General features: G+C 41.4%; 1 protein-coding gene across 4 annotated transcripts in view; it reads right to left on the bottom strand.

The window, feature by feature from the left end:
• Positions 1-24802, bottom strand: part of dock1 (dedicator of cytokinesis 1) — a 617564-nt gene that overhangs the window by 51761 nt on the left and 541001 nt on the right. For all 4 annotated transcript variants that reach the window (XM_078223434.1, XM_078223435.1, XM_078223436.1 and 1 more), the window contains 4 exons: positions 19819-19960; positions 18311-18392; positions 13182-13266; positions 11189-11275 (listed from right to left, as the gene is read on the bottom strand). In XM_078223434.1, the coding sequence (XP_078079560.1) occupies positions 11189-11275; positions 13182-13266; positions 18311-18392; positions 19819-19960 (396 nt within the window). The remainder of the gene's footprint in view (positions 1-11188; positions 11276-13181; positions 13267-18310; positions 18393-19818; positions 19961-24802) is intronic.

Below are 24802 nucleotides of genomic sequence, written 5' to 3'. Positions count from 1 at the left end.
GGTACCGTGTCATGGGATAGTATCGAGGACATTTGTGGCAAAGGCTGCATCTTGATTGAGGAGGTCCTCACAGTGCTCTCTCCAGCTGGCGTTAACAGCCTCTCTGTTTTTGGGTCTCAGTGGGCCATAGATAGTTTTAATTGCACTGAAGCCATGCACATTGTGGTTCATGACAAGTTGCTAAGTCTCTTGTGCTCTTTCCACCCACCATTTGTTCTTTAGGTCATTGGTTCTTTGTTGCACCTCGTCCTACAGTTGTTACAAACTAGACTCCATTCACGAGCTGAGCAACTACTCCATGTTTGTGCTCTGCCAGCGCTCTGGGGAGAACTCATATGCTCCTGTCACATGACCCTTTTTTAGTTGCGTCATTACATGACCATTCGGACTACATCTTTTCCTTTAAATTGAGACAATCGGTGGTACTGAGATGCAACAGTATGCATGAACAGTAATTGTGTATATAACGTAGATTGAAAAGGCTAACAATACATAACTGTTTACATATGATGAAACATAGATTAAACTGCTGCAGTTGATGCGTGGCCCATCGCAGTTACTCCACTCCCTCTCTTTTGTTGTGTGTAGATGAGATTTAAAGGCCAATTGCAGGCTAGGTGGTGACATAGTCCTGGAACCTTGTATTTGGTTTGATCACACATCCTGAGCGTGTGGTAATAACAATTGGTTGTGCTAGATTTTCTCAGACATTTTCTCAGTGTCGACAGCCTGGAACATTCCCTCAATGTACTCAATGGGTGAAGAGCTCGCTGCGGCACGGTAGCACAGTGGTTAGCACTGCTGCTTCACAGCTCCAGGGTCCCGGGTTCGATTCCCGGCTCGGGTCACTGTCTGTGTGGAGTTTGCACATTCTCCTCGTGTCTGCGTGGGTTTCCTCCGGGTGCTCCGGTTTCCTCCCACAGTCCAAAGATGTGCGGGTTAGGTTGATTGGCCAGGTTAAAAAAAAATTGCCCCTTAGAGTCCTGGGATGTGTAGGTTAGAGGGATCAGCAGGTAAATATGTGGGGGTAGGGCCTGGGTGGGATTGTGGTCGGTGCAGACTCGATGGGCCGAATGGCCTCCTTCTGCACTGTAGGGTTTCTATGATTTCTATGCGTTGGCCTCTGGAGTAGTCTACATGTAGTACACCTGTGTTGTAGGCTGGATGACAGGAATGCTATGGCATCAGTTGGTACCGGTTCTGATACCTCTAGGAGGTGACGGCGGTTGTCTACGTAATGGACATCGTCTGAGGTTATCACGTAATTGTTCGGATGTGGGCCATGGCTGTGTACCACCACTAACTTGTCATGGTCACATGTGGTCAGGATCCTGGCCATTTGATCAGCTGTTAGAGGGCTGGGTCTGTGGGCATTTTGATCATAGTGCAGATTGCTTCTCAATTGACATTTCATGAGAGTATCATTCACATTGGTTCCAAGTTTGTGCTACGCAGAGCATTAGCAGTAGGGATTATGGTCCTAGGCACCTGAAATAGAGCTGTTAAGCTGTCGAGGCCTGGCTCTATTGGGGCAAATTTCACAGGTTCAGGAGTGTAGCATAATAACCTGAGATATCCTGGGAACATGTCTCTAGAAGATGCTTGGCTGAGTGCTCAAAGTCCCATGTGTGTAAAGTTTAAGAATTGGTGAGCATTGTCTGTCATGAGTCTCGGAGGGATGATGTCTGTGGCAATGTATCTCTTGAGCTTGATGATGACTGTGTTACACATCATGTTTGGCAGATGGTCGAGTTCAAACCAGCCAGAATACAAATCAACTAGGACTAAATGTTGCTTACCATTCCAATTGAATATATCAGCTGCTGTGGATAACTATGGGCGGTCCAGAACTTCATGTAAGTACAGTGGTTCTTTTGCTTGATGCAGCTTGAGTGCATTGCATGGTGCCCATCTGGAAACCTCCCTTTCCATGTCAGCAAACATGAAAGGGCAGTATAGTGATTGCTTGGCCCTGTATCTGGTTTCTGCTTGAAAGGATTTTAATTTTCTTGAGGTAGTATAATCATGTAAGTCCCTTAGCCGCTGTTAGTACACACTTATAGTTAGTAACTATGGTAATTGTTCTGTTGTTGTCATTCACACCTCCTCTAGATTCATCTTTTGTTTCTTTATTTGTCTCATTACCTCCCACCTTTGCACCATTATCCCTTATGTCATTTAACACTCACCTATCACGGACCTACCCTTTGTTTCCGAAGCCCCCACTTTTTTTGCTGTATTTGCTAAAAAAGTTAAATCTTGGACCTTTTGCTGTTCTGACTGAAGGTCATAAATCTGAAATGTTAACTTTGTTTTTCTCTCCATAGATTTACATGAGCTGCTGAGTATTTAGGCTTTTTATTTCAGATTTCAAGCATCCACAGCATATTGCTTTTGCACAAGAGGTTTTAGAGACAACTAATTTACAGGTTTGACTTTATATTCTTTTCTTAACAAGATCACTGTTACATGCCTGTTTAATGGGTTTTATAAAAGCCATGTAGAGTCAGTAGTGTAAATAGGATTTATGTACACCTATATTAGTTATGTATCATTTAGAAAGTACAAAAATGTATTACAAAAAGTTAGCCATAAATTGGTCAGTTACTTTTCAGATGCTCCGTTTTGATGTGTTTCTGTGCCGACAATGTTGGCTTTCGAAAAAGATTTGGGCCCGAATATTACACTCCCCTCCTGGTGGGTTTTGAGGTAGGGTGGAAACATGAAATTTCATGTATGGGATTCGCTCTGGGTTCCCCCCCTGCCCCTACCTGGTAGCAATAAGTGGTCACTTAAGGGCCGTTTCCCAGCCAGTCTCAAGTTTTAGGCTGGTGGATGACAGTTCAGGGGAGGAAACACATAAATAAATATAGTTGGATCTCAACAGCAGGGTGAGAGTGGTGTTGGAGGAGAAGCTCCCTTCCGAAGCTCTCTGCAGATTCGGGGTGCCCTCTCCGAAGCCCTGATCCCTGGTGACCTTTGGACTTCCCTCTCCCACCCACCTATGAACCCATGAAACCCTGATTAAACCCCTCGCAATCCCCCAGCATAGACATCCCTTGCCTCCCTGGGACCACTGCCACTTTTCTTGTCCTCCAGTTGCCGAGACGTAGTGCCAGGCAGCTCCCTGCAGTGCCTCTTCCGGCCACTGCAGCACTATCCCTAGAGAACGGCCGACCAATCTGACTGGCTGGCAGCTCTTCCAAGGCAGGACATTCTCCCGAGTGAGAGGTGGACGTTCCATCTTATGCCAATCGATGTTTGTTCGAGCACAATTTGGCATTGGGGCTGCTGGATTTGGCGGGGATGTGTTCCCCAAACCCCCCTCCCAATCCTGAAAGTTCAGGCTTTGGTGTAAAAACCCAGTTCAACCTAGAGATTTTATAACAGTTGAGTTAAATTATATAGTCATCATGGTATCATTTTTCATCATTATATAAAACCAGCTTCCATGGACAGTAAGCTACTTTGTGTCCAACCATTTGCACAGATTTACTTGTAAGTGCCTTAACTACTTCTTGGGTACAATTTTACATTGCCCTGCAAATGGATTTGCAGGCTTGCATGGGGTTGGGGGAGGTGGCAGGGTGGCATGTAAAATTCAGTGGCTGCCTTTCCACTATTTACCCACCTGCACCTGACCTGACCATGATTTATGGGCAGCAAGTGAGGCCTCAGATGGTCTGCTTGCCTTCACGGGAATGGAGATCCTTAAGTAGCCAATTAATGGCTATTTAAGGGCCATTTCCTCCACAGTTGCAATGTTTTGGCCAATGGGAGAAAGTGGTTGTCATAAGAGCTTGCTGGGGCCTTGGGTGGGAAAAGGGGAAGTGCCTCCTTCCCATCTTTGCCAACAGGAGGCATCGGTTCCCCTGCTGCCCCCAAATTCTGCCCCCACTGGGTATCCCCTCCACTTGTGCACCCTGGCACCATCCCCATTACGCTTTCCAGACCACCCCCTATCCCTGAGGCGTCCTAACCCGTCCCCATCGCTAATTCCCCCCCCCACAAAGATCCAGTCCATGCTTCCTATTCTTTAAAGAGTGGATGTCGTCCCCGCAGTGGCCATCACTCCCAATAGTGCTGCTGGGACCAGACAGCTTTTGTTCAGATTGGCTGGCAGCTCTTGGTATTGTGACTTCCTCCCCAGATGGTGTTGCAAGGCCCATCTCAAGCTAATTTTAAATGGCTGTTGTTCAGCCTGACAGAGGGGGAAGAGTTTTATGGCGAGAGGGGAAACACTGGCACCCGTAAATCCCTGCTCTATGCTTGGTTGATGGAAGATTTTCCAATTGTCTGAGTAAATATTATTTTGCTTGTTAACTGGTACTCATAAAATACTGCAACAAAGGAGGAACTCTCTGGTTGGAAAAGCTTTTGATGAATTAAAAGGTGAACAGATCAAAGGCACCTTAAGGAAATTCTTTTAGATGCTTTATTGCATAGTTATTAGTTCAGGCGATAGCCCAAAGGAAATTCACCAAAGAAAACCAAATGCGTAAATAGAATGCTTATCATTGTAAAAGCTTGCATATACCTCTGAGCTGAAACATCAATACATGGCTGATTTAAGCTTCATCTCTTATTGATTGATGTCAGCAGTCAGTGGACTGAATAAATGATAGCAGCAAAATAATTCAAAAGGTTTTCTGTTTAGTAAAGAGAAGTCAAGAATTAAAGTATTGATTGTATTTTTGGGGATATGAAATAATTCTTTTGCCCTTTACTGTGCAGCAGTACCTTCAACCTCATCGGAGAGTATTTATAATATTCCTTTGGTCATCTCATCAACTGTTAAATCATAGGAACTTAAGTAGCCCATCAAGCTTGTTCCACCATCCAGTGAAGTCATATCTGATCTTTATCTTAATTCATCTATGTGCTTTGATTCCGTAACCCATAACATACCATTGCCTAACAAAAATCTACCGGTTCTACTGAGCCTCAACAGTTTTTGAAAGAGAGAGAAAGGCCTCTCAGCATCTATACTGTCTAGTTCCCCAAAGAATCTTCTATGTTTCTATCACCTATCACTCTTCAAAACTCCAATTAGCATAGTCCAACCAGCTCAACATTTCCTATGAGACAATCCTTTCATCCCAGGAGTTAGCCAAGTGAATCTTCTCTGAATTGCCTCCAATACAAGTTTATCCTTCCTCAAGTAAGGAAACTAAAATTACAGAGTGCTCCCGGTGTGGTCTTGCCAATGCCCTGTCCAGTTGCAGCAAAACTTTCCTGCTTTTATACTGCATTCCCCTTGTAATAAAGACTAATATTCTATTTTCCTTCCTAATTACTTGCTGTACCTGCATGCTAAAGTTTTGTGATTCATGTACAAAGATATGCAGATCCCTCTGTACTGCAGCACCCTGAAGTCCATTCTACTTTTCTTGTTTCCTGCCAAAGTGGTCAACTTTACTGACTCTTTGTATCCCCCTCACAACTTACTTTCCTAACTATTTTTCTATCATCAGCAAATCTGGCCATAATGCAGTTGGTCCCTTTATCTAACTTGTTGGTGTATATTGTAAATAAGCCAGCACTTGTAATCCATATCTAATTGCTCTTGAGAGCTGGTGGTGAGGCATCTTCTTGAAGCGCTGCAGTCCATTTGAACTAGGTACACCTACAGTGTTATTGAGAAGGGGCTTCCAGGGTTTTCATCTAGTAACGGTGAAGAAACAGCAATATAATTCCAAGTCAGGATGGTGTGTTGTCCAGGTCAGGTCTTGCGGCATATGTGCACGGACTGCTACAAGTATTAGAGGATGCCCACATGTCCGTCCTTGGAGAGAAAAATAGGACTCCAGAAGCTGCCAGAACTGCTGAGTTTATCCAGAAATTTCTGTTTCTATTATAGTATCTGAAGATTTGTGAATGGTACTGCATCATAGAATCCCTACAGTGCAGAAGGAGGCCATTTGGCCCATCGAGTCTGCACCGACCACAATCCCACCCAGCCCCACGTATTTACCCTGCTAGTCCCCCTGAACTAAGGGGCAATTTAGCATGGCCAATCAACCTAACCCGCATATCTTTGGACTGGGGAGGAAACCAGAGCATCTGGAGGAAACCCACGCAGCAAACGCCCCCAGTTCTGGCTTTCTGATGGAGGAATGGTCACTGGAGAAGCAGCTGAAGATACCTGGGCCCTGGACACTACCCTGAGAAGCGTCTGCAGATGTCCTGAGATTGAGATGATTGACCTCCAACAACCACAACTATCTTCATTTGTGTCAGGTATAACTCCAATACATGGAGAGTTTTCCCCAATTCCCATGGACTTCAGTTTTGTTAGGTGTCACACTCAAGTCACAGAATCCCTACAGTGCAGAAGGAGGCCGTTCAGCCCATCGGGCCTGTACCGACTCTTAGCCAGGGTTTAGCCTGTAATCCCATGTATTTACACCATTATCCTGTATATCTTGGGGCACTAGGGGGCAATTTAGCATGGCCAATCAACCTAACCTGCGCATCTTTGGACCGTGGGAGGGAACCGGAGCACCTGGAGAAAATCCACACAGAGGCGGGAAGATAGATGTTTCTGTGGCTGTAAAAGATACTCCAGGATATGTTGCCTCCCTGGTGCTAGAGTCAAGGATGTCTCAGAGCGGTTGTAGGACATTCTGAAGGGGGGAGGGTTGTTGGGGGAGTCAGTTGTCAAAGTACAAATTGGTACAAATGACATAGGTTAAAAAGGATGAGGTCCTAAAAGCAAAATATAGGAAACAAGGAAGCAAGTTGAAAATTAGGACCTCAAAGGTGGTTCCCTCAGGATTACTACCAGTGCCACATGCTACTCAGAGTAGAAACAGCGAGATATATGGGATGAATATGTGGCTGAAAAAATGGTGGGGTGGGGGAAGATGGGACCCGATATAAGGATTAAGAGCAAGGGGAATCAAGAACAAGAGAAAAAGACAGCAAGCAGAATAAGAAAAGTGATAGGCAAAGAAATCAAGGGCCAGAATCCGATAAGGACACAGTAAAAAAAAATGTAGGAATGGGACAAGGAACTTTAAAAGGACTAGCCTTAAAGTTTAGCACCTGAATGCTCAGAGCATTTGAAATAAAATGAATGAATTAATTGTGCAAATAGATGTAAAGGAATATGATATAGTCTCCTTTAAAAGGGCGCCTGCCACCATATTTTTGTGTCAGAGAGGCAGGGGTAGGCCCGAAGCAGCAATGGAGGAAGGTGGATGACAAGGCTGGCAGGCTGGAACACCTACTGCTCTTTACTGGGATATGGGCCCAGTTTTAATGATGAATGCCAGGCATTCAGATCCTCATGCCACATCAACCCCCATGCCCTCTCCACGCCCATTTCTCCCCTTTAGCTACTCACTCAGTATGCATCATGGGCAGACTTTTGGAGGCATGTTCTCATGAGCAGTTAGGGATGAGCAATGAATGCTCTTGCCAGCAATGCTCACATCCCATGGATGAATAAAAAAATCTGCCGTTTCTTGATTTCCAATTACAACATGAAAGTGTAACAGCTCAATTAAATTAATATTCATAGAATTTATAGGATATACATAAAAGCACAATATCATTAATATTTAAGAGCCTGGTAAACATAATCATTTAAGTTATAGATGCAAGAAGTTACTTGTTATGGTTGGACAGATGGTCAGATTCCCACATGCCAAATTTCAAAAATACTGAGAACCCGATGATAGCAAGTCTCGTATCCTACTTGCAAAACTCAGTTGAAGTGTTCACAGATGGCTTGCAAAACTAGCAGACAAAACAAAATGATGCCTTCTTGCAAAGGATTCAACAGCAAAATTATGTCAATGTAATTCCTAATGTATGAACACCTCCTATAAGGGAGATACTGATGTTAAATTTTAAATTCAAGAACATTGCTTGGTCACCTCCTCTTAAATGCAACAGAAATTGACTACTTAAAAAAAAAACACATCAAAGCTTTTTTTCAAACCCGTCCTGTTCAAAATGTAAATATAGATCAATAGACTGTGGGATCACTCGGCCTTATAATGGCAAATGTTGCTCCATGAATAGCTGCTCTTGCAGGTGAAATGATCTGATGAGATCCACCAAAGGCAATTTCAGGTAAACACAGCAAACAAAACAATGGCAACATTAACAGGTTACCCATTTCAAACATAGAGGAAATTTTAGAACATAATGGTGCACAGGTGGCAAAACTTCACCCTTCCAATCACCAACATCCAGAAGCAACAAGGGGAGAAAAAGGCTGAGGCGAACTAAATAATTTGTACTCAAATTTATTCACACTGACAGTACTATTAATAGTTACTGGCATTTTGTCGTGGAACTATTCACTGTTTTGTTTTTGCTCCAAACTGTGATCATGTAAGATCAGCAGGAGAAATTGTTAAGATGCCAATGTGAAATACTGCTATGTCTAGGATTTGATTCCAGTATATAATGAGCAACCTCAAAGATTAAACATCTTAAACATCTCCCTGCCTTTTCAATATTTTTCCAATGCAATTGTGAATATTTTTGTGGAAAGAATTTATGCACACATTTCTCAACATCACAGTTTCCAAAGGTTTCAATCAATAGATTTGAACAGGATAAGAAAATGAACTGTATAACTGTCGTTACTAATCCTTATTAATGTACTTCAAAAAGACCGAGATCTCACAAATGCTGGCTACATTTAAAGGTTATTCATTGTATTACATTTCAACTTGAAGTTATGCAGTATGTAGCTTGCTATTGTGCTTTATGCTTGCTTTCTTTAATGTTCTTCAGCTTAATCCAAATAATCCTTTCCAAAACTACTCTGGCTGGGTGTGGTGGTGGGGGTTCAGGTCTGCCTGAGGTTGTTGAGGGGGGTTGTCGAGTCCACCCCTGGGATGCCAGGGCCCAGGTCTACTCCATGAGGCAGAGACTATTGGTGTAAAATTGGCAGATACATCCGAAGGTAGCGATGTAAATCGCTTTGTTGAATGGTTTCTAGTGTAGTGCAATTGTCCAGGGGAAGTTAGTGTTTCTAGACAATTGTCGCACAAAGCCTTACCTCAAAACTTCCAAGGAGGATTCCCCAGATCATCTTTGGGCACTCTCCAAATCTGACGTGGGGGAAGTTACGGGTCTGTGTGTTTTGGACTTTCAGGAGAAGCAGGCTTACAATGCCAAAGAGGTGGTCTAGACTGGGAGAATAGTGCCACAATGTGGCTGAGGGCAATTGAGGAGCTAGCAATGGAGGTTGCAAGAGTGACCTTCAAGCTCAATGTCGGAGATGGTGAATCGCCCATAGCACGGGCCAATGACTCTGTTGGAGACATTTTGGAACATGCTGTCAATGATGGTGATAATGCATGAAGCGGATTGGAAAGTTGATCTGAGGGAGAGTACAAAGGCTGGGTTGCTTGCTAAGAGTTACACTTCCATCAGGAAAAAGATACAAAAGTTTGAGATCACGTACCAACTGACTCAAGAACAGCTTCTTCCCTGCTGCCATCCGACTTTTGAATGGACTAACCTTATATTAAGTTGATCTTTCTCTACACCCTAGCTATGACTGTAACACTACATTCTGCACCCTCTCCTTTCCTTCTCCTCTATGTACTGTATGATCCGTATGTTTTGACTGTATAGTGCGCAAAAAACAATACTTTTCACTGTATCCCAATACATGTGACAATAATAAATCAAAGATGGTTGTAGGCATTGGCCTGGAGCTGTGAGTGCTCTCACAATCTTCAAGGCTTACTCTAATTGCTTCCTTTTGTGTCTCATCCAGATCCCATCACTGCTTGCCCACCCCAATAGGCTGGTTCATTCCTTGGGCATCAGGAAGATGAAGAGATGTCTGAGGAAACACTGTCACATCTTTACAGCCTAAACTCCATGAACACAGGTATTAACCCATTGGAGGGATACTGCAAGTGCTCAGGGTTAATGACACGTGGTGGAGCACTGGGGCTAAAGAGATGTCTGAATCATGAGACATCCTACGCACAGTCCCTCTGACAGGAACAGTTACAATTATGTTTCAGTAGGCATTGAGGTAAGGCCTCAGGATATATATTTTGGACACAATACTTGAAGCACTAGCAGCAAATGTATTGATATCTGTTATAGTTACCTGAGGCAATGAGAGATCACATACTTTGAATGGAGAAGTCCATTGAGGTGACAAGCTCAAACATGTCTCAGGGACTTGATCGTCTGAGCTCCATCTATGAGGGATTGGTTAATCTCATGGAGAGATACATGCAGCCTCACACAGAGTACATTCAAAAGCAGTGTGAAGCTCTGCAAAGGACTTAGGTCTCACTTAGTAGTCTGGAGCAGGCTGTCAGTGTATAAGCGTTGATCTCCATGGAGTAAGTGAGGAGTTGCATTCCCTAAACAGGATATTTTGCAGGTGGCACAGCGGTGGAGGGAAGGGATATGCACTGTACTCCAGCAGCCAGCCCTATTTATCTGCCTGAGTGCCAACCCCAGGTTCTTGAGGAGGATAAAGGTTTCAACATAAGTGCAGCACCCTCATCGTCCATTGCTTCCCCAGCCCCTCTGCCAGACCCCTCACCTGTGCTATATGTTCCAGTGACTAGGGCTGTCCCTGCAGAAATGCAGAGCCTGCAGTCACAGGCAGCTCCCTAATGGGTGTTCCTAAAAGATGAGGCCAGCCGTCACATTCCTCAATGTTTTGTAGAGGAGAGGTGAGCAGCCTTCCTCTACTCAAACAATTGTTACATTGATCTCCAATTACTTTATATATCAGTTAGTCAAAATAATTTGCAAACAAATATCTTAGCAATATGCAAGATCAAATAATAATTTAAATAAAAAACTTTTAAAACCTTAGTTGGCAATATTTAAAAATATCTGCTGGAACTCCTTACAGCAAATTATATTCCAGAATGGGCATAATTGGTTTTGAAACATTTAGGGAATCTGCACAATTGCATTACATCTAACTATAGAACCAGCTACATTAGTTTTAGATATTAACAATCACTTTAGCGAAACTACTAACTATTGCTCCATATAAATCTATAAATAATGCAATCTTATGTAAAAGTTTCCAACATTGCGTTTCAGTTTGCCGCAAACAAAAACACAAGTACCCATTGACCAAACGGTTTATAAAGTCTAAATAGACGAACTACATTAATTTTATCTGCATGGTGCATTTAGTAGGTGGCTGATCATGGACTTTCTGGGTCATGCTTACCATCGAGACAGATTTCACTTCAAACCATCTTAGAATGCCAGGCAATTTGTATGCTGTCACGTAAGTGGTCCTTTCAATCCACATATTCTATGGAAACAATTTAAAGCAATTAGCTTAGCTTTGGAAAATAAAACCACCAAGAATCACACAATTAAATTTAATCTGCACAAAACTACACTCATCTATGACACAGTTCAAAAAAATATATTTGACTCCTGTTTGTATGGGTGCGAAAGAACTGAAGCGCCTTTATAATTATATCAGTTTCTGTAGTGTCAGGTTTGTTGAAATTCTATCCTCTCCTTTTTCCAAACAGTAGCAAATCAGGCAATGTGGTCATTTATAAGTAAGCAAAGCATTTGCTGTTCAATCTGATTTAAAATCTGCGGTGAACAACTTTTCTTAACCCCTGAACAGTTACACAAATATTGTAATGGATAAATTAAGTTGTATTACAACCCAACTGAGAGCTTAGATTATTGAAGATGGGAGAAGCTTGAGTGATTAGATTCACAATAATAAACTGCGCCCTGTAATCTTTTAGCATCCATCCACGTTTTTAAAATTAAAAATCTTTTGCCATTAGGTGATCATACAAACTAATGAACCGATGATTAGTCAAACAATGAAGCGCACAGATGGTCATAATGCTATGGAGAACGATTTGAGACTTCACAGAGAATCATGTTCTGTTGGATGATGAATTAGAATTAAATTAAAATAGCAAATAATTGCAACATATTTCCCTATCAGCTTTCAAGTGTACCTTGTTATTGAACACACATTGAAAAATTAGCATTGTTGTGGTCTAACTACATTACACTGTAGCAATAGGACATTTTTGCACAATAGTTGTTTTCTTTTAACTCCAGACATTTTTGTCCTTTTTGTTTTATATCTTTCATACTTTTAAAATATTTCATATTTTTAAATATCACATGGATTGCGGCAAGTTGCCTGACCAGATCAGAAATTAGCTTAATTAGAGGAAGCAAAAGATACATGAAGCTGCATTAGAAGGGAAGGTGCTGATGAGCAATGACTGGTGATTAGTGAAATGCCACAGGGATCAAACTATAGTTTAAATCAGTGGCTCCCAAAGGGTGCGGCGCGCCACACTGGTGCGGCGAGAGAGGATGGCAAGTGTGGCGGGAAGATTCAAGGACAATCAAAGAAACATTTAAACATGGTTTAAACAAGCATTGTTTTATACTTTCTGGATGTCCCATGATCATATTATAAAGTAGTTGTGTTCTATGTTATGAATCAAGCACTGCTAGGAGTTGGTTTTTTTTGTTTTTGAATGTATTTCTTATCAATAAAAAGTTCGGTGTGGCGCGGGCAAATTTTTATCCCGAACGTGCGGCCCAGTGAAAAAAGTTTGGGAACCACTGGTTTAAATCATGCATACATAGTTTTATCGAAGTATCAAGGTTTTGAAAGGTGTGGATGAAGTAAGTTATAAAAATTAGTTGATATAAACACAAACTCTATGAACGTGATCTTACCACCGTTCACGTCACACTCCCACTGCAGCAAGGTCAGAGAATTTGGCCGCCAGCCAAATCTCCTTTCATTGCAGTGGGATGGAAAAATCCTGCTGGTGTGAACAGTGGTAAGATTCCCGCCTATAAATGAGAGCACAAATTTAAATCTAAGAGGAAAGTTGAATAGACTAAGATGTATTAGTACTTTAAGATAATTAAACAGACTGCTTAAGGATTGAGAGTCTGAGAATTTTTTTTTATCTTTGGGACCAACTAAATAGACCACAAAAGTATTTTCCAGCCCTCTCCCATTACAATGCTCTCTCCTTTAATTAATGCAAATATTAAATAGGAATCCAATGCTTTAGATTGCCAAATAGCAAATTATTAATAGAAGTGATTTTTATAAGCCTATTCAATTTATGCCTACCTCTACCAAATAAGAACTTACTGAAAAATAAAATTTATAATTGCGACAAACATGGAATACAAATATAATATATTACAGCAAATTCATTGTCTGGGTCTTTCTCTCCTTTCCTGATTGGCCTTGAATACTGGAACCGCTGCACCTCATTCACTGCGTAAAAACTGTAAAAGAAAACATCACAAAAAATGTAACAGTAAAACAATTATAAGTTAAAACAGGATTGGCCAAAGCTAAACCTACTGAGTATTTTGATAAAAGCTCTCAGACCATTCCTATGATAAAGAAATGATGTTCAAAAGTGATAACAGTTGACTGAATACAACTGAATTTTCTTAGAGATATTTAATATTCATAACCCTCTGACATTGAAACATGCTGGAATACAAACTTTAAAACATAACTTATTCCTTGCTGTGGATTTTATTCATGAACAAATCTGCTCAGGCATACAACGTATAGCTGCAAAGAACTATACAGCAGCAATCTATAAGGCACTGACAGCAAGCAGCTGGTGATAGAAGATGCCACAAACCAAACATCATCTAAACCCAGAAATGACGTTGCAGTTTCAAATCACTTCCGTGATATAGACACAAATTGTTTGTAATCTTATTTGGTTATGGTCTGAGAGACAGTGACATCTGACACACTCCACAATGTTGGAAGAGCCATGACCTCTACATTGAGGTGGACATGAAGCAAGGCAGAACATCGCTAGCTTCTGCAGGAGAAAGGTACATGAGGATGATGAAGGGGAGTCGGACTCCTTCCCCCGTGACAGTACAGTACATTTCTCCTTCTCTGGATCCTTTCCAAAAGGCTATCTAGTTTCCCATCTGAGGATTTGTGCACCCTCTTTCCTGAGCCATGCTGAAACATGACACATGTACTTCCTGTCAAATTTAGATTATGGTAATCAGCAACTTGCACCAAGAATTGTGTACTAAATCCACATTTTCAAACAGGTGTGCCTAACTGGTGCAATCACCCTTTTGCCAAAATAACCCCCAATGTGTATCTAATACTATATCACTCAGCTCCAGAGGGAAAAGTTTCTGTAGTAATTCAGCCAAATGCCAGTTTCCCATCACTGACACCCTTTATTGTGCACCATAGGAAAAGGCCACTCCCATAGTTTAGTCAAGTAATCTTCATCTCTGCACCTACAGCACTGGTCCAGGTAAAGTTACAGGCTTAAAAACCCCACTGACAGCTTCCCTTTGGGGAGCCTCTGCTCAACAAGGCAGCTTGTACTTAATGAAGCCCACGCGTTGATCTATTGATGATTCCCCATGGCCTTCATGGTCGTCATAACAGTTTACAAGGATAAGGTATTGGTTACACAGATTGGAGAATCTGGGATTTTTCTACTTAGAGCAGGGAAGACGTTTAAAATCAAGAAGCGTTTAGATCAAGTAAATAAAGCGAAACTGTTTCCAACAGAAAGGCTGGTTAGCAGAAGGCAGAATTAAAATGATTGATGAAAAAACCAAAAGTCACATGAAAAAAGTTTTTTATGTAAGGAGTGGTTAGCATTTGGAATGCACTGCCTGATATGAATGTGGGCTAGTTTAGCCGGCTGATGGCTTGAGTGTGGTGCAGATTGATGCCAACAGCAGAGGTTTAATCCCTTTCATGGCTGTGTTAGTTTCTTTGAGATCTACCTCCTTGCCTTGCCCCATGCTTTATGGAGAGTGGTGCCCCTAAAGCTACATATCCAATTGTTTCTCCCTAATGGAAAGAGACGTCTATGGTCCTTCATGGATTACAGCTTACTTGCCTGATATGGTGGTAAAACAGATTCAATAGTAGTTTCAAAACAAGAATAAATACTAGAAGCAGAAATAAATTACGAGGATATGGGAAAAGAGCTGGAAATAGGGACTACCAGGAATCTTCTTCAAAGGAGCTAAAACTCATTAGTCTGAATGGTATCCTGTACTGCACCATTCAGCGGCACATTGTGACGCAACAGTGCTAACCACTGTGCCAGAGTCATGGACGCGGGGTTAATTCTGGGCTTGGGTCACTGTCTGTGTGGAGTTTGCACATTCTCCCTGTGTCTGCATGGGTTTCCTCTGGGCACTCTGGTTTCCTCCCACAGTCCAAGGATGTGCAGGTTTGGTTGATTGGCCATGGTCACTCCTATGGATGTGATCTATCTGGACTTCCAGAAGGCATTTGATAAGGTGCCACACAAGAGACTGATCCAGGAGGTTAGATCCCAAGGGGTTAGGATAGAGTATTGGCTTGGATTCCCCCAAGGTTCAGTTCTCGGACCACAACTATTTACAATCTATATCAATGATCTACAAGCAGGGACAGAGTGTAACATAGCGAAATTTGCTGATGACACAAAAATGAGGAGATGAAAAGTTTACAAATGGATATTGACAGGCTGGAGGAATGGGCCAGAATCTGGCAGATGGAGTTTAATGTGGATAAATGGGAGATTATCCATTTTGGCCGGAAAAATAAAAAGGCAAATTACTATTTAAATGGGAAACAGATTCTAAAGGTGTCGGTGCAGAGGGATCTGGGTGTCCTTGTGCATGAGTCTCATAAAAGTGGGTATACAGGTGTAGAATGTTCTAAGGAAGGCAAATAGAATGCTGGCATTTATTGCAAAGGATCTAGAGCATAAAAGTAGAGAAGTGTTGTTACAACTCTATAAAGCATTGGTGAGATCACACTTGGAGAACTGTGTTCAGTTCTGGTCACCTTCTTTGAGGAATGATGTGGTGGAACTGGAGGTGGTTCAGAAGAGATTCACTAGATTGACTCCAGGTTTGAAGGGGCAGCTGAGTATCTAGGGTTTGTACTCGCTGGAGTACAGAAGAATGAAGGGGGGATTTGATTGAGGTATATAAAATGCTCAGTGGATTTGATAAAGAAATGTTAATCAATTGTTCCCCCTTCTAGAACAGTCTAGGACAAGAGATCATAGTTGTAGAGTAAGAGGGGGAAGGTTCAAGACAGAGATAAGGAGAAGCTACTTCTCAGAGGGTTGTGAATCAATGGAACTCACTATCCCAGAGTGTCGTGGATGCAGAATCAATGATTTTTGATTTGACTTGTCACATGTATTAACATACAGTGAAAAGTATTGTTTCTTGCACGCTATACAGACAAAACATACCGTTTATAGAGAAGTAAACGAGAGAGTGCAGAATGTAGTGTTACAGCCATAGCTAGGGTGTAGAGAAAGATCAACTTAATACAAGGTAAGTCCATTCAAAAGTCTGACAGCAGCAAGGAGGAAGCTGTTCTTGAGTCGGTTGCTATGTGACCTCAGACTTTTGTATCTTTTCCCCGAAGGAAGAAGGTGGAAGAGAGAATGTCCGGGGTGTGTGGGCTCCTTAATTATGCTGACTGCTTTGCCGAGGCAGCGGGAAGTGTAGACAGAGTCAATGGATGGGAGGCTGGTTTGCGTGATGGATTGGGCTACATTCACGACCTTTTGTAGTTTCTTGCGGTCTTGGGCAGAGCTTTGATACAACCAGAAAGAATGCTTTCTACGGTGCATCTGTAAAAGTTGCTGAGAGTTATAGCTGACATGCCAAATTTCCTTAGTCTTCTGAGAAAGTAGAGGCGTTGGTGGGCTTTCTTAACTATAGTGTCGGCATGGGGGGACCAGGACAGGTAGTTGGTGATCTGGACAACTAAAAACTTGAAGCTCTTGACCCTTTCTACTTCGTCCCCATTGATGTAGACAGGGGCATGTTCTCCTTTATGCTTCCTGAAGTCAATGACAATCTCCTTCGTTTTGTTGACATTGAGGGAGAGATTATTGTTGCCACACCAGTTCACCAGATTCTCTATCTCATTCCTGTACTCTGTCTCGTCAGTGTTTGAGGTCCGACCCACTACGGTGAATGGATTTAAGAAAGGGATAGATAAATATTTGATCAAAAGTGGGATAAAGGGCTATGGGGAAAAGGCAGGGAAGTGGAGTTAGGATGAGATGGAGATCAGCCATGATCATATAGAATGAAGGGCTGAATTGCCTACTCTCGCTCCTAATTCCTATGTTCCTAAATTGCCCCTTAGAGTCCCAAGATGTATAGGTTAGGTAGATTAGCCATGGTAAATCTGTGTGGTTAGAGGGATTAGGGGAGGGACATGTTGGAGGGGGGAGCGGGCAGACCAGAGAAAAGGAGGGGGGGGGGTAGAAAGAGTGGGTCAGATCAGATGGGAAGGGGCAGTGTTCCTAGCTCAGCGCAGTGACAATGGCATTATGAAACCGAATGGAGACAAGTGTGAAATATAGCAGGTAAGAAGGATATGAAAAGCAACACGCATACTTAATGTAATGCTGTGCACCCTATTGGACTCAACATTTAATATAGCAGCAACTACAAAGCTAAAAAATAGTAGAAAATACAACAACAGAAAATGCTGGAAATCCTCAGCAATTAGGCAATACCGGTGGATAGAACAGATAAATTAACCCCTTGGGTGTGGATTCCTTGTTTTAAAACCAGTTAATTAATTTATTCTCTCCACAGATCACGGCTAACCTTCTCACGGTTTCCAGAAATCTCTGCTTTAGTTCCAAATATCCTGCAGTTTTTTTTTCCACTTTTTTTTTAACAGCAGAATACAAGTCAGAAGATGTCGTAATCAAACAATGCATTGCTCTGCTCAGATTGCAGCTCGAGTACTTTGCCTAGATCCAGTTGCCAAGAAACAAATGGAGATTTCAAATACTGGAGACAGTGCTGAGAAGAGCCACAAACAAGGTTGATCCCAAGTGGAAGATGTCTGAATTTTGATAAAATATGAAATATTGTAAATATAAATACAGAAAAGCAGACTTTTCATCCTGAAGAGAATGCATCTCAAAAATGATCTCATATAGGCAGCGTATGCAAGATGGTAAATGATATGGAAAAGGTCAATCTAAAATACTGCATCAAATTAAATCATGATATTATGATAAAGGATACAGGTTCAGAATAAAAGGTAACTTAAGGAATAATATTACAAAATTCTTCATACAGAAATTGATAAACACCACAAATGAACTTTTTGGGAGGATGGTGAGTAAAGAACTATGAAAGCATTTAACGAACAATATAGTGGCAGCAAGGGGATTTAAAGGGCTGTTTACGTTTGATGAATTATGATGGGACAAAGGGCTTTTCTTGTCCATATGAATCTTGATATATGTATAAATAAAGCAAGGTAGGTAGAAGATATTACCTCAATATTTGTTCCGAGACAGTCTTGTTCTTCAACTTTGGTGGGAGTTCACGTATGGTTTGTACTGTGAAACACTGAATGTCTACAGGTGTTTGTTAAAGAATTTACTTCAGTGTATCTCAATTACCACTAAGTTTAACCATCAGATATAGCTGAATCACATTAAGCACCCTCGAACTTTATCCAACCCACCATGAGCAGCCATAATTACACACATCTGGCCATTGTTTGGAATTATCGCCTTAAACTCACTGACCGCCCACTCCTCCTTATGACCTACATCTGACCTCTCCTAATATCTCACCATATTTGGCCCACCATCCATTTTGGTTGATGACAACTCCATGAAGCATCTTGGGATAACTTATTTGTATGTTAAAAGCTTTATGCAAGTGCTAGTTGCTGTTTCACTTCAAAATTTTGTAATTCTAAAGCAATCATCCAATTCTTCTTGAAAATCCAGTTTTTGTCCTTTTCATTACAGCTACTTTATTAAAATATATGAAGATTTCATTTGCAGTATTGAAAACTAAGGATGATATTAAACAGCAAATAGGTACTTACATTGGTAAAAATTGTACGTTTTATATACTGTAAGAATAGCAATAAAATCCTAAATCCCAAATCTCAGGCAAATATAGATGCTGATTCCTCACAAGATGTCAAAAAAAGAGGTTCACCTGTATTATTGTCAATGTGCATTGCACTAAATGTATCAAGTACTTGATTTACATAAGGAAAAAATGGTACCTTTATGGAACACTGTTTAGGAATAAATATTTCTTCAATCTTTCTCTATGTACAGGCAATTAGACTGTGACCACAATATTATATCATTTTGCCAAAGCTCCTACTAGACTATAAACACTACAGGTGGAAAACCACTAATTAGGAGCTATGCTAACCAAATTTGAAGACATATATCAAAGAAAATTGAAATAAACAAAGTTTGGTTTTAAACAAAGCTACTTTTTGGCAATCTACCTCAAAATCCTTCCTGACAATTTTCATTTCAGCAAATTTAAGGAGTTTTATAATTAGAAGAAAATGCAAGGCATTAAATACGTGGTTATATTCTGATGTTTGTGGCAATGCCACGTGAACATAATGCCTAGTGTTGTCATGAGGACTTCAGTAACACACACTTAACATGAAAATTTAACTTCAATAACCACCCAGCTGAACAATTATCGAGTTTGTCCTTTTAAATTTGGACTATGGCTATAAAGCGCATTTTGAATTTCGCACAAATTAGAGTGAAATACTGTTGGCAACAATTTATTACTGGTTGTTGTACTAGCGATAATAATTTCACCGTATGAAATAAATATGTACAAGAAGTGCTTTGGATCCAATACATGAAATAAGGCTAGCAAAAATTTTCCAAAATCACAACTGGCATGCACACTCATATTTTCTTCATTTGTGCATTTCTATTAAATTATTTTGCTCAGGAAAGCAACCCTTCCCTGCCCAAAGATACACATTGCAGCACATTCTAAGGATACACTGTCCAGAAGAATTTTTTATGTCATCATTTGGAGGAGATGTTGTCTTCATTTTTTCTGCATTAGGAAATATAGTGAATAGCCTTGCTTCAAAGTCTTCACGTCGCTCGTACTCCTTTCCTCTGTAAATGAACATCTTGTTCTGGAAAAAAAAATAACAACATAAAATTTTATGAAGCTCCTTCGCTAATCAGGACAGCTAGCTCTTCTGCAGTCTCACTGCTGCACAGTATGGATGGAGAAGACAGTAAAATTTGTCACCCCCAGCTAATTTGTCACGGCATAATAACATTTCACAGTAATTTTTATTTGGCAGTGGTACGAGTATTACTTGTTCTGGCTCTTTCACAATTTTGCAGTTGAAATGAACACAAAAAGAGACACCAGCCTCCATTTATCCTGACGACTCGATACTTCCAAAGTTCTAGTCTAGCTTCTTTTATACTGTGCTCACCATCTTCTTGCTTCTACGCATTCAAGAGTCACCTCCTTTCCTATTAAAAGTCTCTCTGTGATTTTGTCTACCCTTTTACCTCTGCAATTTCTTCATCCTATCAATGTCTAAGAATTTTCTTCATCCGAGGTTTTGTCGCTTTTCACATCACCTGTTTTATCCCCATCATTCTGATACAAGTTACTAAGTTACTTTTTCCCAGGACAGAAGGCATTCTACATCCTTAAGGCACTTAATTCGCATGAGGATATTGCATTGCAATTAAGGAATACAAAAACAGCCATAAAATTAGCCGAGAGATATCTCAGAAAGAAGATAATGTGTAACAGTAGCCGTAATAGTAACATTGATTGTTAAGTAACTTCAGAAGTCAAGAGCATTAAGGATACGATAAGGTCACTAGAAGATACTGTCGGGCAGATTCAAACTGATTCTCAGATTGTGAAGCTGCCAAATGACCATCTCCCATAAACCTACTGACAGGACTTTTAACCTCTTGGACCAATGCATGCTGGTATTGACTTTTGAACAGGTGCCAGGACCTGAATGGGTACTTGCAAGCCTTGAACAGCTTGGGTTGTGGCACACTGTAGTCTGTAGTGTGCAAAGGTAACACAGAGGTAAATCTGTAGGCACTGGAACACTTGAAGAGAGTAACCCTACAGGGTGCATAGCAAGGATCCAAGTGGCTGTGATCTTGCTTCTGGAAGCAAGGGAGGACAAGGTTGAAGATGGGGGCTGAGCTTTATGATATGGAGATAAGTAGCAATAAAGAGCAGCTGCTCACATAGTAAATGTAGGCCAGGGGCTCTTAGGCAGGCAGAAGAGTCAGATGATTCTGCCTGCTTCATCCTTAATTGGGTGCCTGGCCACTAATTGATCAGCTTGTTCAACATCCTATGTGGTGTCAAAATCCAGAAAAGCAGAGTCCCAGCCTTGGATCCAAAATCCTGCACTACTTGATACTTATGCTCCAGATTGGGGTAGTCAGAAATAATTAGCATTATTAATACTAAAATAGATAGTTATTTAGATAGATTAACAAAATCGAAAAAGCTCCAGTATCATAGCCATCCAAGGGTGATCAATGGACGGGATGGGACATGTGCTCTGTAAGACACCTGTCCATATCTTCGAGTCAGACATAATTTCCTTAGACTGGAAGTTAGCTTCTGTGTTTCTTACTTTTGGAAAAGGGCACAGATCAGAGCCAGGAAACTGTAGGCTTTTACCATCACTGGGAAAAGGGGTCTTTAGAATTCACAAAATGGCTTCTGAAGTAGGGCTTTCGACAGCGATTATCGGGTCAAAATGATTCTTGGATGCTAAGCGTATACAGTGCAGACCTGAGTCAAACGGTTTGTTTTAGTAAACAATATCACAAACACTTCTCCTGAGGACATCCTACTAGATGATTGGTGCTTCACACCCACTTTTGGCTTGCATGTCATGTCTGTCTTGATGTGGAGATGCCAGTGTTGGACTGGGGTAAACACAGTAAGAAGTCTCACAACACCAGGTTAAAGTCCAACAGGTTTATTTGGTAGCAAAAGCCACTAGCTTTCGGAACAGGCTGTCCCTTCGTCAGGTTGGTGGGAGTTCTGATCACAAACAGGGCACATGATGGTTACTCTCTTCAAGTGCTCCAGTGCCTACAGATTTACCTCTGTGTTACCTTTGCGCACTACAGGCCACAGTGTGCCACTGCCCAATCTGTTCAAGGCTTGCAAGTACCCATTCAGGTCCTGGCACCTGTTCAAAAGTCAATACCAGCATGCTTTGGTCCAAGAGGTTAAAAGTCCTGTCAGTAGGTTTATGGGAGATGGTCATGTGCCCTGTTTGTGATCAGAACTCCCACCTACCTGACGAAGGGACAGCCTGTTCTGAAAGCTAGTGGCTTTTGCTACCTGTTGGACTTTAACCTGGTGTTGTTCGACTTCTTACTATGTCTGTCTTGGACAGACATTAGTGCTGAAGTTATTTCCACAACTGAAAACAATGGATCCTGAGCTGTCCCTGTCTCCAGAGTTAATCTTTATGTAAAGATTTCTCGTTCTGTGACAGGAATAACATATGTTGCCTGAGGCCATTTAGTTTAGACAATGGGCAGCATGGTGGCACAGTGGTTACAACTGCTGCCCCAAGCGCCAGGGACCCGAGTTCCATTTCAACCGTAGGTGACTGCCTGTATGGAGTTTTCACAGTCCAAAGTTGTGCAGGTTAGGTAGATTGGCTACACTACATTGCCCCTTAGTATCCCAAGATGTTAGGGGGATTGGCGGGGTAAATGCGTGGGGTTGTGGGAATAGGGCGGGGTGTGGGCGTGGATAAGATGCTCTATCAGAGAGTTGGTGCAGACCTGATGGGCTGAATGGCCTCCTTCTGCACTGTAGGTGTTCTATGATTCTATGAATGGCCTCCTCCATTCCTTAATTATATTACATGTTGGTGGTTATCCTGTCACTGCCCTAGGTTCCAGTCCCTTTGATAATGTCAGTTCTGTTGTAGGTATCACCGTGATTGAAATACAACTAGAGTAGTATATGAACTGTTTTAAAACTCTATATCATTGGAGAAGTCTCCTGGTTTACAAGTGAAGACTGTCTCTCAGCCTGTGTAAAATGATAAAGGCTGGTTGACATTTGAACCAAAGACTCTGAGTGTTGGTTTAAAATACTCCACAACAGTTTCTGACGTTCATGTTTAACAAATTTACTAGCATTTTTTTGAGGATGTCATTAAGACAGTGGATGAAAGAAATCTGATAGACATTGTCTATCTGAAGTTAAAGTCTTTGCTAAGGTATTTCATAAAATGGTATTATCAGTCAGGATATAGCATTGCTATCTTCATTATATCCACAGAAATCAATGGGAATAGATACTATTGAAAACCATTCTCAAATAGGATTCTTTGTTCATCCTTTCATGGAATAAGGATGCCATCAGTAATGCCAGCATTTGTTGCTTGTCGCTAATTGCCCTGAACTGAGTGGCTTATTAGGCCATGGCAGAGGGCAGTTAAGAGTTAACCACATTGCTGCGGATCTGGAGTCACAAGTAGGCCAGACCTAGGTAAGGATGGCAGATTTCTTTCCCTAAAGGATATTAGTGAGCCAGATGGGTTTTTACAACAATTGGCATGGTCACTATTACTGAGAATAGCTTTTTATTCCAAATATATTAATTGAATGTAAATTCCAATTGTGGTGAAATTTGAATCCATGTCCCAAGAGCATTGGTCTTCTGGAAATCCAGTGATATTACCACTATAGCTCCATCTCCCCCCGAATTAATATCAGTGCAAATGTGAAAGACTAGTTTCGGAATGGGCTCCAATCCTGCAGACCAGAAGTTGTAGTTAATGGATAAAATGACTTTATGGACAGGTGGAGTAAGTGCCGTGGTGACAGGCAGTGAAGAAATGTTTTAACAATTACGTCTGGCCATCATGATGTGATGATGTGGAGATGCGGTATTGGACTGGGGTAAACACAGTAAGAGTTTTAACAACACCAGGTTAAAGTCCAACAGGTTTATTTGGTAGCAAATGCCATTAGCTTTCGGAGCACTGCTCCTTCGTCAGATGGAGTGGAAATCTGCTCTGATTTCCACTCCATCTGACGAAGGAGCAGCGCTCCGAAAGCTAATGGCATTTGCTACCAAATAAACCTGTTGGACTTTAACCTGGTGTTGTTAAAACTCTTACTCATCATGATGTGGGCAGGCTTGGGAGACCAGTTGGTTGTTTCCTGCCCATCATTTTCATATGTTCAAAATGCTACTGGTCTTGCACGTCACTAGCAGTCCTCTAGGAGAACACAACTGATTTTTCATTGAGTGCAAATAAAAGCAGATAACATATTTTATAGTGCTGCAGAATTTTACTTTGTGGGTCCACACAGCTTATATTTCAAAAACAATTTAACTTTCCTAAACATATTAACTTACCATTCAGAAAAAATGTGCAATCTGAACCGCAGTCCTTGGCTTAAAAGAATTAGGGGTAATTTGTAACTGTTACCACTTACCCGTTACCTGAAAAATGCATGACCAGCAACTAAAAATTCAGTGGGTATCTCAGGCACCTATTAATGCCCAAGACCCACTTGGAAGGCCTGAAGTAAGGCAGCAGCAGGCCTTCCGAAACAGATGAGAGGCGTCTTAATTCTGCAAATTGCCATGCCATAGCATTGTGAGTCAGTGTGTCCAATTTTCAAGTATAAATGGGTGAAATTCAGGACAGATTTGAATCAACACAATGAGAATTCTGGCTTTTCAAAGGGCTGCAGCACTTGCATTGATTTTATTTACTCTAGTTCACTTATGAGTCAGTGTAAAGGTCAATTCAGTAGATTGACAGCGAAAATGATTGCTAATGTACACCACACACAAACTCAGGCTCCTCGTAAAATAGTCTAGGAAATTCATCTTCTTCTCTGCCTTCCAAAGATCTCCACCCTGATGATGAATCACTGCCCCCAAACTCTGCTGGCTGAAGAGTGGGAGCTGGCCAATTTGCTACACTTCC

The sequence above is a fragment of the Mustelus asterias genome, chromosome 11, assembly GCF_964213995.1.
Source record: "Mustelus asterias chromosome 11, sMusAst1.hap1.1, whole genome shotgun sequence".
Taxonomy (NCBI): domain Eukaryota; kingdom Metazoa; phylum Chordata; class Chondrichthyes; order Carcharhiniformes; family Triakidae; genus Mustelus; species Mustelus asterias.
The sequence above is the reverse complement of the archived record's forward strand: the minus strand, read 5'-3'. Positions and strand labels throughout refer to the sequence as shown.